The sequence below is a fragment of the Sinocyclocheilus anshuiensis genome, unplaced genomic scaffold (assembly GCF_001515605.1).
Source record: "Sinocyclocheilus anshuiensis isolate Anshui unplaced genomic scaffold, SAMN03320099.WGS_v1.1 scaffold437, whole genome shotgun sequence".
NCBI lineage: Eukaryota > Metazoa > Chordata > Actinopteri > Cypriniformes > Cyprinidae > Sinocyclocheilus > Sinocyclocheilus anshuiensis.
This window is the reverse complement of record NW_015539902.1, coordinates 1,736,529-1,750,326: the sequence shown is the minus strand read 5'-3', so window position 1 is coordinate 1,750,326 and position 13,798 is coordinate 1,736,529. Positions and strand designations below refer to the sequence as shown.

The 13,798-nt window shown below is 35.3% G+C and overlaps 2 protein-coding genes across 6 annotated transcripts in view; both read right to left on the bottom strand.

Moving 5' to 3' along the window:
* LOC107686153 (protein furry homolog) overlaps positions 1 to 8,380 on the bottom strand; it is a 70,036-nt gene extending 61,656 nt beyond the window's left edge. For 4 of the 5 annotated variants that reach the window (XM_016483032.1, XM_016483034.1, XM_016483033.1 and 1 more), the window contains exon 1: positions 3,492 to 3,879. In XM_016483032.1, coding sequence (XP_016338518.1) covers positions 3,492 to 3,684 — 193 coding nt within the window. In that variant the 5' untranslated portion in view covers positions 3,685 to 3,879. Of the gene's footprint in view, positions 1 to 3,491; positions 3,880 to 8,266 lie in introns of those variants that run through there. The other variant, XM_016483039.1, reaches the window with a different exon arrangement.
* A 1,173-nt stretch (positions 8,381 to 9,553) lies between these two features.
* The window catches only part of LOC107686190 (relaxin receptor 2-like), a 53,283-nt gene continuing 49,038 nt past the window's right edge, over positions 9,554 to 13,798 (bottom strand). The window contains exons 16-18 of the mRNA XM_016483101.1: positions 12,287 to 12,697; positions 11,373 to 11,591; positions 9,554 to 10,721 (exon numbers count right to left, since the gene is read on the bottom strand). Of these exons, the coding sequence (XP_016338587.1) occupies positions 10,456 to 10,721; positions 11,373 to 11,591; positions 12,287 to 12,697 (896 nt within the window). The 3' untranslated portion in view covers positions 9,554 to 10,455. The remainder of the gene's footprint in view (positions 10,722 to 11,372; positions 11,592 to 12,286; positions 12,698 to 13,798) is intronic.

The following is a 13,798-nucleotide window of genomic DNA, read 5'->3' as shown; positions in this document are numbered from 1 at the left end:
ACCCACTAAAATGTCATTCAGTGTAACAATCTTGTCAGGCATATTTACAACAAAAATCTATTTATGACATATTAAAAGACTAATTACTTTCACCCCAAATACTAATTAGTTGTAATTTTACATTTTTAAAAGTGCCACTATCCTAGGTTTTGCCCATTTGTCAATAATAATTTTTCACTAATTTAAAACACAATCAAATGTAATATGCTCCCTTATTCTTTTATAAATTTTAATATGTACACGTCAGAATAAACATGTTGTTTTAATTTTTACATAAATATTGTGTTACACTGAATGACAATGTATCATTATTTCAACCAAATTTTGACATTTTATCCTCCAAACACTTATTTGAAACCTTAAAAGTAGACACTTTACTTACATTTAATGTGCTTTCTATGGATATAAAATCACTTTTGTAAATTTCTTTTGATGCGGACATCTTAACGTCTTTGACCCACATATAGTTTATTAAAATGTTAACAATAAAAGTTCCCTGTGAAATACATTTAATTTTTTCAGAAATTTTATGCTGTCTGTTTAAAATTTTCTGGATTCTTGTTTTATGATTTAATACAAAGTTATGTAACGGTGGTAATCAAATGAATGCATATAACTTAATGTAAAAATTTTGAATAATTTAATTAATCTTTTAAAATGGAAATCTGAATTATTCCTTCATTTTTTGTGCTGCACAACATAGGTTTGCTGTTTCAAATAAAACAAGAATGAAAAATTGTGATCTTTTATGCTCAAACAGCAACATTACAGACTAACTAAAGTTGAAAAAGTGAAAAAGCATAATAGGACCCCTTTAAGAAAAAACTCCCTCTTTGTGTTCTGCTGGTTTCTCCTCTGATAAAATGTCTTTTCAGTCAAGTAAGCCTTCTGTGAGGGTTCCTGGTCTTAAAGGCATCTGACACACCTGTTCAGTACAGCTCTGAAAAAGCAATCGGTCACTCAGCAGAAACCCTTAATACACTCCTTTTATAGCTTTGGAGAGGACAGGACAGGAGAACACAGCACCAGATAAAACACAAGACATTATACCACAAATCAAACCTTTGAAACAACTAAAATGTTTATTATACCCTTCTAAACCACTATCCACTTTCCCTCCAAAGTTTTCATGGCCAAATTCTCTCTGTTCTCTCTCACGCTGTTTCTTTGTTTTAAATGTATCCCTCAACCTTCATATTCAACTGTTGACATAATAAACTGTATTTCTTCATTGTTCTAAGGCCTTGCTGAGACAGGCAGAATTTTTGATTCAGATCTGTCTATTTTTTTGTAGTCAGAACAGGAAAAACACATCAAACCATCTAATGAAATCCATTTGATTAAACAGGTGTATGTATGTCCGCCTGGATTTTTAAGATTTTTTTTTCATAATTCATGGTTGTTTGTTACATCACATTTTGAGGCAAGAAGACTTCATTAACCCAACTGCATACCATTGAAAACTTTGAGGTCATAGATTTTTTTAATTTTTTTTATTAGAAATTTATTATTTTATTCAGAAAGGGTGTAAACTCATCAAAAGTGAACAGGAGAACACAGCACCAGATAAAACACAAGACATTATACCACAAATCAAACCTTTGAAACAACTAAAATGTTTATTATACCCTTCTAAACCACTATCCACTTTCCCTCCAAAGTTTTCATGGCCAAATTCTCTCTGTTCTCTCTCACGCTGTTTCTTTGTTTTAAATGTATCCCTCAACCTTCATATTCAACTGTTGACATAATAAACTGTATTTCTTCATTGTTCTAAGGCCTTGCTGAGACAGGCAGAATTTTTGATTCAGATCTGTCTATTTTTTTGTAGTCAGAACAGGAAAAACACATCAAACCATCTAATGAAATCCATTTGATTAAACAGGTGTATGTATGTCCGCCTGGATTTTTAAGATTTTTTTTTCATAATTCATGGTTGTTTGTTTTTGAGGCATTTGAGGCAAGAAGACTTCATTAACCCAACTGCATACCATTGAAAACTTTGAGGTCATAGATTTTTTTTATTTTTTTTTATTAGAAATGTATTATTTTATTCAGAAAGGGTGTAAACTCATCAAAAGTGACAGTAAAGACATTTATAATGGTAGTATGGTACAAAAGAGTTCTATTTCAAATAAAAGTTATTTTGACATGTCTATTAATCAAAGAATCCTAACAAAAGTATGGTTTCCACAAAAATGTGTGCAGCTCAGCTGTTTTCTTTCTGAGCACCAAATCAGCATATTAAAATTTCTTAAGGATCATGTGGCACTGAAGACAAGAGTAATGATGCTGAAAATGCAGCAATTAATTACATTTTAAAATACATTAAAATAGAAAACAGTTATTTTAAATTATAAATATATTTCACAACATTACAGATTTTACTGTATTTTTGATCAAATAAATGCAGCCTTAGTGAGACTTTATTAAAAACATTTCATTAAAAAAAAAAAAACAACCCCAAACTTTTGAACGGTGTTATATGTTACACTTTTTACCTTCGTGTTTACAATGTTTTGGATACTGCTCTCATGAAAAACACAATCATTGGCAAAACGTTCATTGCTAGCATCTCAGAACTAGTGAATCTACACAGGTCTGCGCTATTACTATGACAACCAATGTGGACATATAGCAAAATCAACTGGAAATGAACAAAATGACAGAAAAAAAAGATAAGATCTGGCGACATTTAAAAAAAAAAATCTGTATAAATAAAAGTTCACATTAAATATTCCTTATTTTTCTTTCTGTTCAGTTTTCTTTTCTCCTATATGTTGGCTTTGTATACGGACCATCCCAGATGTGGTTCCGGATGAATTGAGATGCTGGTTTAACTAGGGTCTAATTAAAACCCAAAATGATCTCTTTCCTGATCCTGATGCTATCTATATATCATCATCCACATCCACCCTTCCCCCTATTCCACCATCGCTCACGTAGCCACAGGTCCCAACTGAAGTCCCTTAAGATCACTAACTGTGTGGCAATAGTCCTTGTCAACCCATGGGAGCCACTTTTTGTCTCCACAATGAACATTTGAGGGTGGGGGTGACATTTTATGGCTTCTCAAAACCTGGCTCTAATAATGGGAAAAGAAAATGAAAAGGTACGATACAACCACAGCCAGCCACAAGTTTCAACGAAATTCCCCACCCGCGCGATGATCTCTAGCTGACGGCTACAAGAATGTCAAACACAGTCATTGCATGACATCATAGTGTTGAGTCACAAAGTTTCACATGATGAGCTTTACCACTGAGACAAACTGCAGGCTATCATTTAACTGACTAAGAAAAAATACAAGAAACACAAGTTTGATGTCCTGTGTGTGAGGGAAAGATGGGAGTCTTCCACTTGGCAGGACATTAAAGACAGATCTAATTAAATTACACATTACGAGTGATGACTCGCGTGTCGTACAGTAACACATCAAGATATTAAAAACAGCAGTGTGTCTGACTACCAAAGCAAAACCTGAGCAGTACCTTCTTTGAAGATGGTGGGTCTTTTTCTCGGCTGGATCTTCCTGAACTTCCCTTTAAAGTCCGCTGGAGCGAACATATGCATGGAGAGACTAGCCATCTGGACCAAAACAATCCCATCCTGGCTCTGGGTTTCACAAGGGTCCGGTTTATCGTCCACCACAACTCTGGCACTGCCGACATCCTCCACGGACATATCCGACACGGATGACAAAGAGAGGAACTGCTTTCACCTGCTACGGATCAGCATGGATACGGATCTCCAGAGAAGCTCCTCTATGTTCTGCCTGTCTCTTCTTTTGTGGGTTTTTTTATGCCTCTTTCTTCAGTACCAGGTACATGAGCTTTAAAGTGTGAAGTAAATCAGAGGGATGAGTGCTTATGCTCTCTGTCTGCTCTCACAGGTCCAGGCTGTTTAGCCAGTTACAGTAACACGCCTGAATGGGGCAGGTGTTGGATTACTCAAGACAGAAACGCCTCTTTTGTGAGAGAGAGAGAGAGGGTGGAGATTTTGGAAGTAAAGGAGGGGAGACGGGGCAAGTTTGGCTGTGTTTATTTTAATGTGAATCAGGTTTAGTGTTTTAGATACATTGCCATTTGTGTGGACAGAAAGCAAAATAACCCACCTCTGGTTTGTATTAACTCGTTTTGTTTTGCATCCAATGTGTTTTCGAAACGGTCGTCAAGGCACTGAGTCCCCCGAGTTTGATTCCCAAGTGCTCACGAAACAAGCATTATGTAAATCAGCAGCCGAATACAATCCTTGGACGAGGGTGTTTATTTGGACCACCTTTTTTAATATCATTAAGCTAACAAACACAGCCACACTGTTCACTGACCTGCAGGCATTGCTGGTTTTACAGAGTAACCTTTTGAAGGCCAGCATGGAACAACTACCTTATTCTCAGAGTCTCTCCCTCTGATTGGCCCTGGCTGAAAGTCCAAAAAAAAAAACAGAGACTGACCACCCCCTCGAGAGAACACAAAACAGCCCTTTTCTTCAATAAACAACATTTTGATGCAAATCCAAATAGGGTCAACGTCTCTTCCCAAGGGCCTTCATAGCCATCTCAGAGTTGCAGAACTGAAAGCTCTTTACACCAGCAAAAAAAAAACAAAACAAAAAACAGGAAACAAAGTCAAACACAGACTGACTGTGTATGAACAGCCTGCTAATAATTTCCAAGTCATAACTCTAATAAAAACACAAACTCTAATACAAGTTTTCGAAAAGTGAAAAAAATCACATCAATTTACATATATCTAGACATTAGAATATCATAGAGATGGGCTATTTTCAACCCTCTACGGACACCTTGGCAATTGAATCGCCATTGGCTAGTAAATTTTTTGTTTACTCTCCAGTCTGATAAACTATATATGGATATGTATATTATATATTTTATAAACATATATAATGTTTGTAAAATGGCACAGCTTTTTAAATATCTGAAAATACACTCTTAACATCAGTCAGTCAAGCATTATAATATGATATTATGATAATCAAGTATCATTTAATGATAGAACTTTAGTAATTTTAATTAAAACTTGGTAACCATATATGGATATGTCATTTTATATTAGTCATTTTAACTAAACTTAGGACTGGTGGTGGTGCTTTTTTGGTCATTCTGTGATTCTGTAAAAAAAATTGGGGGAAAAAACATAAGGATTAACGAGCTGCTGGATTCATGAATATTAATCAGGTTGTGTGCATTCGCTAGAATTGATTTGCTGAATTCAAATCAGGGATGATAATAGGTGAGTGCCAGCCAATGAGATTGTCGTTTGCGCATTAGTTCCGCCTGCTACCATAGAACCCCGCAGTTCTTAAAAGCTGAAGAATTCCAAAGGAACGCTGTTATTTTGACAAGAAAATACAACAAAGAATATCATTACATGTAGCGCGTCAATTCTCTCTCTCTCTCTCTCTGCGTGTGTGTGAGACAAAGTGACGGCAAGGTGTGTGCTTTCACACTAGAATTTACGGTGCGTTAAATACAGGTGCGCTGTGCATCCATTCAGATTAAATGAAAAATAGCACAGATCGCTTGAAGGAGAGAGAAACTCTGAAGCGCTCAGTCAGAGAGTGTTCGGCGAGTGAAAATATATCTGTGCTTAAACTTATACTTAGCCTCCAACTCACACACTGGCGAGTAAAATCTGAGAATTTATAAGCCATTGGCTAATATTAGCAGCTTTTTAAATATCTGAAAGTACACTCTTAACATCAGTCAGTCAAGCATTATAATATGATATTATGATAATCAAGTATCATTTAATGATAGAACTTTAGTAATTTTAATTAAAACTTGGTAACCATATATGGATATGTCATTTTATATTAGTCATTTTAACTAAACTTAGGACTGGTGGTGGTGCTTTTTTGGTCATTCTGTGATTCTGTAAAAAAAATTGGGGGAAAAAACATAAGGATTAACGAGCTGCTGGATTCATGAATATTAATCAGGTTGTGTGCATTCGCTAGAATTGATTTGCTGAATTCAAATCAGAGACGATAATAGATGAGCGCCAGCCAATGAGATTAGTTCCGCCCACTACCGCACATCAAGGCAGGGTTTGTGTTTATGTACTCGCTAGTGATCTTCAGATATCACATTCCTCAGATGGCAGTTAGGACTGGTCTGACAGAAGAGTGATGTCACATGGACATGCCATCCACAAAGAAAGCCATTCTGAGACACTGTCAAGTGACTAGTGAAATGTCCATATTTACAAATTTTGACAAGTTAGTTTAGTCTTGTTTTCTTATTGTTTGGCTGATCCTTTATAGACAGTAACTGACTCGTCTGTCTTCTCTTCATCTCAAGGGCACTTTGAAATGCTCTTCTATTGATTTGATCTCTCTCAACAATTTACACAACATCTTATGCATTAGTAGTGTCATGTTTCAAAAGCTCTTTAGTTAAAGTGCCCTGAAAGCAAAGCGGAACTGTGATTTAGAAACTGTGAAAATGGCATGAAAGCTTGGTGGAAGATCTAAAGATTTGTTTGTATCTGATTGTATTTTTTCTTTTTTTTTTAATGTGGTGTTGTAGATTTAATGGTGAAAACTAGAAAAAGGGGTGGATGTATCGGTTTTCTCTGATATAAAGTGGCAACAACTGTGAGAAAAAAAAAAAAAAAAACAGAAGAAAAAAAACAGAAAAAAAGGCAGAGTTTACGTTACAAACATTTCTCTCAAAAACTGATTTAAATGAAGTGTGAGGCTGCCCTCTAGAGTTCAGTAGAGGTACAGTTCATGGGTTTATTCCAATATTATTTATTTATTTATGCTATGCTATTAAAATAACTTCAACCATAACTAATTTTAAGAAGCTAAAGTTCAGTTCAATTTTCAGTTTCAAATGGTTCTTCAGAATTCATTGAAATGCTGATGTGCTGCTCAAGAAACATCACTTTTTTCAGGATTATTTGATGAATAAAAAGTTTTGAACATTACTTTACATCAAATTTAATGGCTTAAAGCATAAAGTATGTAAAAGCATTAAAAGGATTATGGTAACACATTACAACTTTACACTTTACAATAAGACTTAATTTGTAAACATTAGATAACTCATTAGCTAACTCACAATGAGCAACTTTTTTCAGCATTAATTAATCTTTGTTAATGTTAATAAAAATACAATTGCACAATTTTAATTCACATGACATTAATGTAAAGAGATACAACTTTCATTAAAAATGTATTAGTAAATGTTGAAAGTATAATATGGAATAAGAAATCACTATAATTATCTTTCATTGTTAATGTTTTTCAAGTTTTCGTTGATCTTTTAAAATATTTATTTTTATATATAGATTTTGAATGCTTGATGTTCAGTGTGGCTTTTTCACGTAAATAAAACAGATTTGCATCTAAAGTCTTTGTTAATGAAGTTTACATTTACATTTACTACACCCTGGTGAAAGCACATAAATAACTGAAGGAATATAATTATTCAAGATAGTAACAAATGTCATCTACATTACAGTATCCATGTCACATATATTGCACGTCAATATAATTAACTGCACAAATGAAACAATGCTAATGCAATTGCTACTGCAAAACTCCAGGGTGCTCCACAGATTTGACATATTGTTACTTATTAATTAGTAATTAAATAATGGGGGGGGGATCTGTCACGACTTACCTTTAGACAAAGGAGGAGGAGGCGATTGCTGCCATGCAGAATACAAAATCATCCAATTTCCTGAAGGTAAAATATAATATCGTTGATGCTTGGTCGTGATGAACTGTGTCATGAGTAGATGTGTGTCTCAAAAGCGCGTAAAAGTAAACCACGTTTTAAATATTTACGTCACGCGCGGAATTTCAGCGTATCTTTGACAAAAGCTGCACACGCCGTGCTGCCCACAAATGCCGTCTAGGTAGGCAGCACACTCGGTTTTGAGCACAGCCATCCACTATTACATTGTCATAATCACCGCAGACATCTATCTCGATTACAGCTACATGTTACGTTAAATTAACGTTACATTTATTCCGCTTCCTGAACCCAGAACGCCGATGCCAATCATTTAGAGAACACAAGATATTTGTAATTATGCAAGTGACAATTTGAAGCCAAATCTGTTGTGTTGTGTTTGTTATCAACAACAGACAAACAAACACAATCTGTGCTGGTCGTCTGGCCTTCCTCACGGCTTCTTCGTCAATTTTAGGCGGTTTCACAAATGAAAGAGCACTGGAATGAAAACACGATTACATTTCACACCGTAAAAGCATCGAGCACAAAACAGAATACCTTGTGTGTTCGTGTATAGCAGTTTATATGTTCATATCTTTATCCAAGCGTCGTCGCTCAATTCTGCTATTTTCACTTCACTGGTCTTGCGTCTCCTCACATCGACTGACAGAAAAAGACGTCCGCTGAGGATGGCGCAGCTCCGCCCTTGGCGACCAATCAGAGCGCAGATATTTACCAAAGGAGAGAAATGGAGATCGCTGATTGGCTCAGAAGCAAGCCCGTCTGTTTCCTTCCATCCATTAGGTTCTGGAGCGCCTGGATGGATGCTGCTGGATACTGACAGGTGCACAGTGGCAAACAACACAAGACAAAAAGCATCAAATGTAATATTTTAATGGAGTCTACCTTTAAAAGAGCACAATTTCATTAACTGCAAATTGGCTTTCCTTCCATCCATTAGGTTCTGGAGCGCCTGGATGGATGCTGCTGGATACTGACAGGTGCACAGTGGCAAACAACCCAGACAAAAAGCATAAAATGTAATATTTTAATGGAGTCTACCTTTAAAAGAGCACAATTTCATTAACTGCAAATTGGAGTTTCTCCTCAAGTCGCTCCCAATGCAGTTTGAAAACATGTTGTAATTTAATTGCGTAGTACCAATGGTACAAAACTGATGATCAGAATGTTCACAGCACCGACTTTACATAAGCAAAAATTTATACACTACCAGTCAAAAGTTTGGAATATTTTTTTAATACGTCTTGTGCTCACAGGGCTGCATTTATTTGATCAAAAATTAAAAACTGTGTTAAATGATTATGATTAATTTTCAATATGCTGTTTTGTGTCTGTTATCAATTAGGCTGCTATTGTTTCTCAATTAATAATAATGGTTTTTATTATTATTAATACCGAAAACAGTTTTTGCTGCTTAATTGGATCATGTGCAAACTGTAATAAGCCTTGGGGAGCATTAGAGACTTCTTTCAAAAGCATTTTGAAAAACTATTGACCAGCAGTGTAAGCTGTGTGTGTGATATACGTTATGAAAAACTGCACAAACATGAGAATTTGAGAAAGATCACTCATTCATGGGGTATTTTGTCTTTTATGATCATTTATAAACAATCAACAGGCTTTTTTTTACTAAGAGTTTAAAAACACTGTGTCATGCAATGATTGAAGTACACTGAAAAAAAATGATTCATTGAATTTACTAAATATTTTTAAGGTAAGTGGTTGCAATCAATTTATTAGCTACATTTAAATAAACAAATTTAGTTGACTAACTTTCAACATTTTTTTTTTTAATTAAATGTAGCTAAAATAATTTTTTTGTATCATTTTTTTCAGTGTACAAGGATATCCTTGACTTGCTAGAGTCACTGGTAGATGGACTTCTTCAGATTGTCAATTATACATTGCTTGTTAAATTCCATGAGCATTCAAACTATTAACATATTTACATCTGACTTTGAATATTTGAATATCTGATTTGTTCACATATCTTGAGGTGGGTAGAAAAAAATCCAACTTATAAATAGTCTACATGAGTATAAATATGAAATGCTTTCGCATCATTGTAAAAAAAAACAACAACAATGTATTATCTTATATAACTGAATGATATGCACCACTTTATCTTGATTGCATGATTCTGTTCAGTCAGGAATTATTTCGAGGCATTCCCTTTAATGTGTCTTTTCTGTGAAATGGCAGAGCAAGCATTAAAAAAACCTTTGCTGTATATTACAAATAACTTCTCAAATTCAACCTCAAAACCACATATCAAAACATTTCCATTAAAAAATGCCCTTCATGTAAATAATGCTTTAAAGTTCCTTGGATCCCTCTAAAATGTGTTCTGCAGTAAATACTGACAGTCTTGTGCATTGCGTTTTGTAGTCATTGATTTTCTTCTTTAAAATGATTTTGAGACAAACAACAAGCTCAGCTCAGGGGCTGTGAGCCAGACATGGCGTTTAGGGAGGAAATGGACGCTGGAGGGGTCCGAGGCTCTCGTCTAGCTAAAGTGATCAAAAATGCTTCTTCTAATGGAAAAAAAAAAGTGAAGCTAGGGTCATGTGTCTAAAAAGAGCACTCCATACTGCAACCCAAACGGCAAGAATCACAGTTCCATCCTTTCACCTAAATTGTTCCAGCAAAGACCGTCATTCTCCTGTCTGAACATAGATAATGATTATGATAGGCTACAGTATGATACCATTTACTCACTGACTCTTTCACCCATATTGGTTATCCATATCTGCCAAAGACAGTCGTGGCAAGGAAATTTTTGCAGGGTATTCAGCATTGCGAGAGGTCTCCATGTAGATGGTGGAGCTGGTGAGACTCTTACGGTCTTTCTTTGACGCCGAGCGCCGCTGCCAGCGGCAAAGGAGAAGCTCCACCTGCTCTCTGAAGAAACTGGTGGTCAGGGTGTAGAGGATGGGGTTAAGAGCACTGTTGATTGGAAGAATGAAAATCACCACCCAGGAGTTTATTGTCCCTGCAGAGATAAACATAGGGCATTCATGTTAACAACAGAAGAACTGATTGTACTGATAATCTTAAATTCTGTAATACACTGGGCCAGAGGTAGCTGGGTCGTTTTCAAAAAAAAAAAAATTGTCCATTTGTGCATACAAACAAAAAAATGAAATTCATTCAATTTGGAAAGGCTACTGCTGAACTTTTATTTGAATTGTATTTATTTTATTTTAAAGTCAAGGCCTAAAATGCCAGGAACAAATATTTATTGTTACAAATTTAAAACTGTTATTTTAATATATAACTCATATTAGTTTTTTGTGCGCCTTATTATAAATTGCACATTATAACTGAAGATATTTGTCTTTCAAAAAAAAATGTTTTTTTTGCGCCAGCTGAAATAAATTCTAAATGTTACAGGGCTGAAGATCTGTGCAAAATGTCTAATCCCAGTCTTATAGCTAGCCACCGTCATTGCACTATACATTATTCACCATCAGTATTCATGAACAATATTTTCTGTAAAAACTTTATAACTACAATGTTTTTCACCACAACAGAGGTCAAAATGCAAATGTAATGAAATACTGATAAAGAAACTTGCCTCTGTTTTAACTACAGCATGTTAAAAAAAAAAATCATTCCACCAGAGGATATACAGGTTACATACCTGGAATATCAACATTTAGCAGAGAGAGTGTTTTGACCAAAAATATGGGTATCCAGCAGAGGGCATCAGAGAACACAATAAAGAAAAAGCGGTTGGCCACGGCCACATCTTTGTGTAGCCGACTGCGCACATCTGTGGCATTGATGCCGGTTTTACAAATGGAACAGAACATGCTGGAGTAGGAAATGACAATCACCAAAAACGCCACCAGATTAAGACCTGTAAATACAAAATACACAAATATTTCAGGATGTGCACGACTGACATATAGGAAAGTGATGATTTGAATTGTGGATACTCAATTTAGGGTGACCAGACATCCCTGTGTAGCCTACTCGAGAATTTACGGTTTCATGAACTAAAAGTTTAAAAGAACGACTTATTTTGGAATATTTTGTAATATTATAAATGTTACTGTCACTTTTTAACAATTTAATGCATCCTTGCTGAATAAAAGTATTAATTTCTTATAAAAACAGAAAAACTTTTAAATTGTAATGTATCACAGTATATCCACACAAATATTATGCAGCACAACTGACAGCAACATTTATAACAATAAGAAATGTTTCTGGAGTACCAAATCAGCATATTAGAATGATTTCTGAAGGATCATGTGACACTGAAGACTGAAGTAATGACAGCTGAAAATACACTTTGCCATCATAGGAAAGAATTACATTTTAAAACATATTCAACTTGAAAACAGTTATTTTAAATTCTTGATGTTTCAAAATATTATTTTGATCAAACAAATTCAGCCTTGGTGAGCATAAGAGACTTCAAAATCAACAAAAAAGCTTAATTATTTCAAACTTTTGACTGCTAGTATATATTACATTCATAGAATAATTAAAACTACTAAATACATGAAAACACATCAGTAAACATCAAATCTGTGAAATGATTCGAACCTAGAAATATCCCTGTGGAGTATCCTTTGGCTGTTGGTTTCTCCAGCCTATCAGAGTGCAGAGGAAAACAAACTCCATTTCGCCCATAATAGTTCCCAAACAGGTCTTCATTTAGCAAGGGAACAGCTGCTATGACAAATCCCAGAATCCAGATGAAGGCCAGAACCAACACTGTCTGCAGCTTCCCAGGCCGCAGATGGCTAAACGGGAAAACGATGACTAGGAACTTCTCTAGTGTCAGGTAGGTGAGGAGGAGAACAGATACTTCAGAGGAGAGCATGGCAAGAAAGCCAATTGTTCGGCATTCCACGCTATCCATCCAGATAAGAGCATTCCGGTTATATTCGCCCCGAAATTTCACATCAAATATCCCCAGGAAGAAGAGATAGACTCCCATCAGACAGTCAGCAACTGAAAAACATTACAGCGAAAGAATCAAAACAGTGACAATGATCCTCAAGCATGTGATAGAGTGCTTAGCACAATGAAAAAACTGTAGGTTTCTACACATAAACGTAACATGAAATCTGTGCCAGCCACAGGAAGATAACTCGGTTTGTTCCAAGTTCCAAGTTCTTCAATCCTCATTTCATAACTTTACAATGAAAGTCAGCATCTGTACTGATTGTGAAATTGCTATGTCTGGTATCATCAGGCCACTACATGTTGGTTTAAATTGATTTAAAACAGTAGTGACTAGCCACTGCTGTATAAATCTGTGCAATGGATATTAATCTTGACAGCACAAATTCTGTTCCTCATTACCAATACAAAAACAAACTCACAGTGTGACCAGAAGTGGCTTGAAGTTCCTTGCCAGTTTATTTTAGGCCTTTCTATTCTGAGGTGTGAAATTTTTGACAACTGCTCATTTTCTGGTTCGCCCACAATAAATTTAGGAAAACTGCAACTGTCACAAAAGCTTATGAGAAAAGAGAACATGTTTAGTGTGAATAATATATAAACGCATCCTTGTTCATTATAGTTTGAAAGAGTACATCATGAATCAGAGCCAGACAATGGTAACACCATCTGTGGTAGCAGGCGATCTTTGATTCTGACAGCTTAGCAAAGGTGAGCACAGGGAGACTATTCATGTCAGCAAACAGTCAAAGGTAAAGGCCAAGCTCCTGTTCCCACTGAACACACTGAAGCGGCTGAGATTAACAGAACAAGCATAGACAGAGACTGTGAACTGTGAATGTGACACCAGTAAATAACAACCCTCTGTGATCACAATGACCTTCATCTGACACATATTGGGAAGAGAGTAGTATCATGCAGCTCAACAGGACAATCATTCATTCAGATTATTTTGTCTGCACGCTTACAATTTAATTATATTCAGTACATCAATAATTAATATGTATAATAAAAAGTTACATAAATAAAATATAAAATCTAATTAATTGCACTCCTACACACACATATACACTTTTTAATTTAATGAATTATATGTAAAAATCAATATATAATATTCAATTACATAAATTAAAGTTTATATTATATATT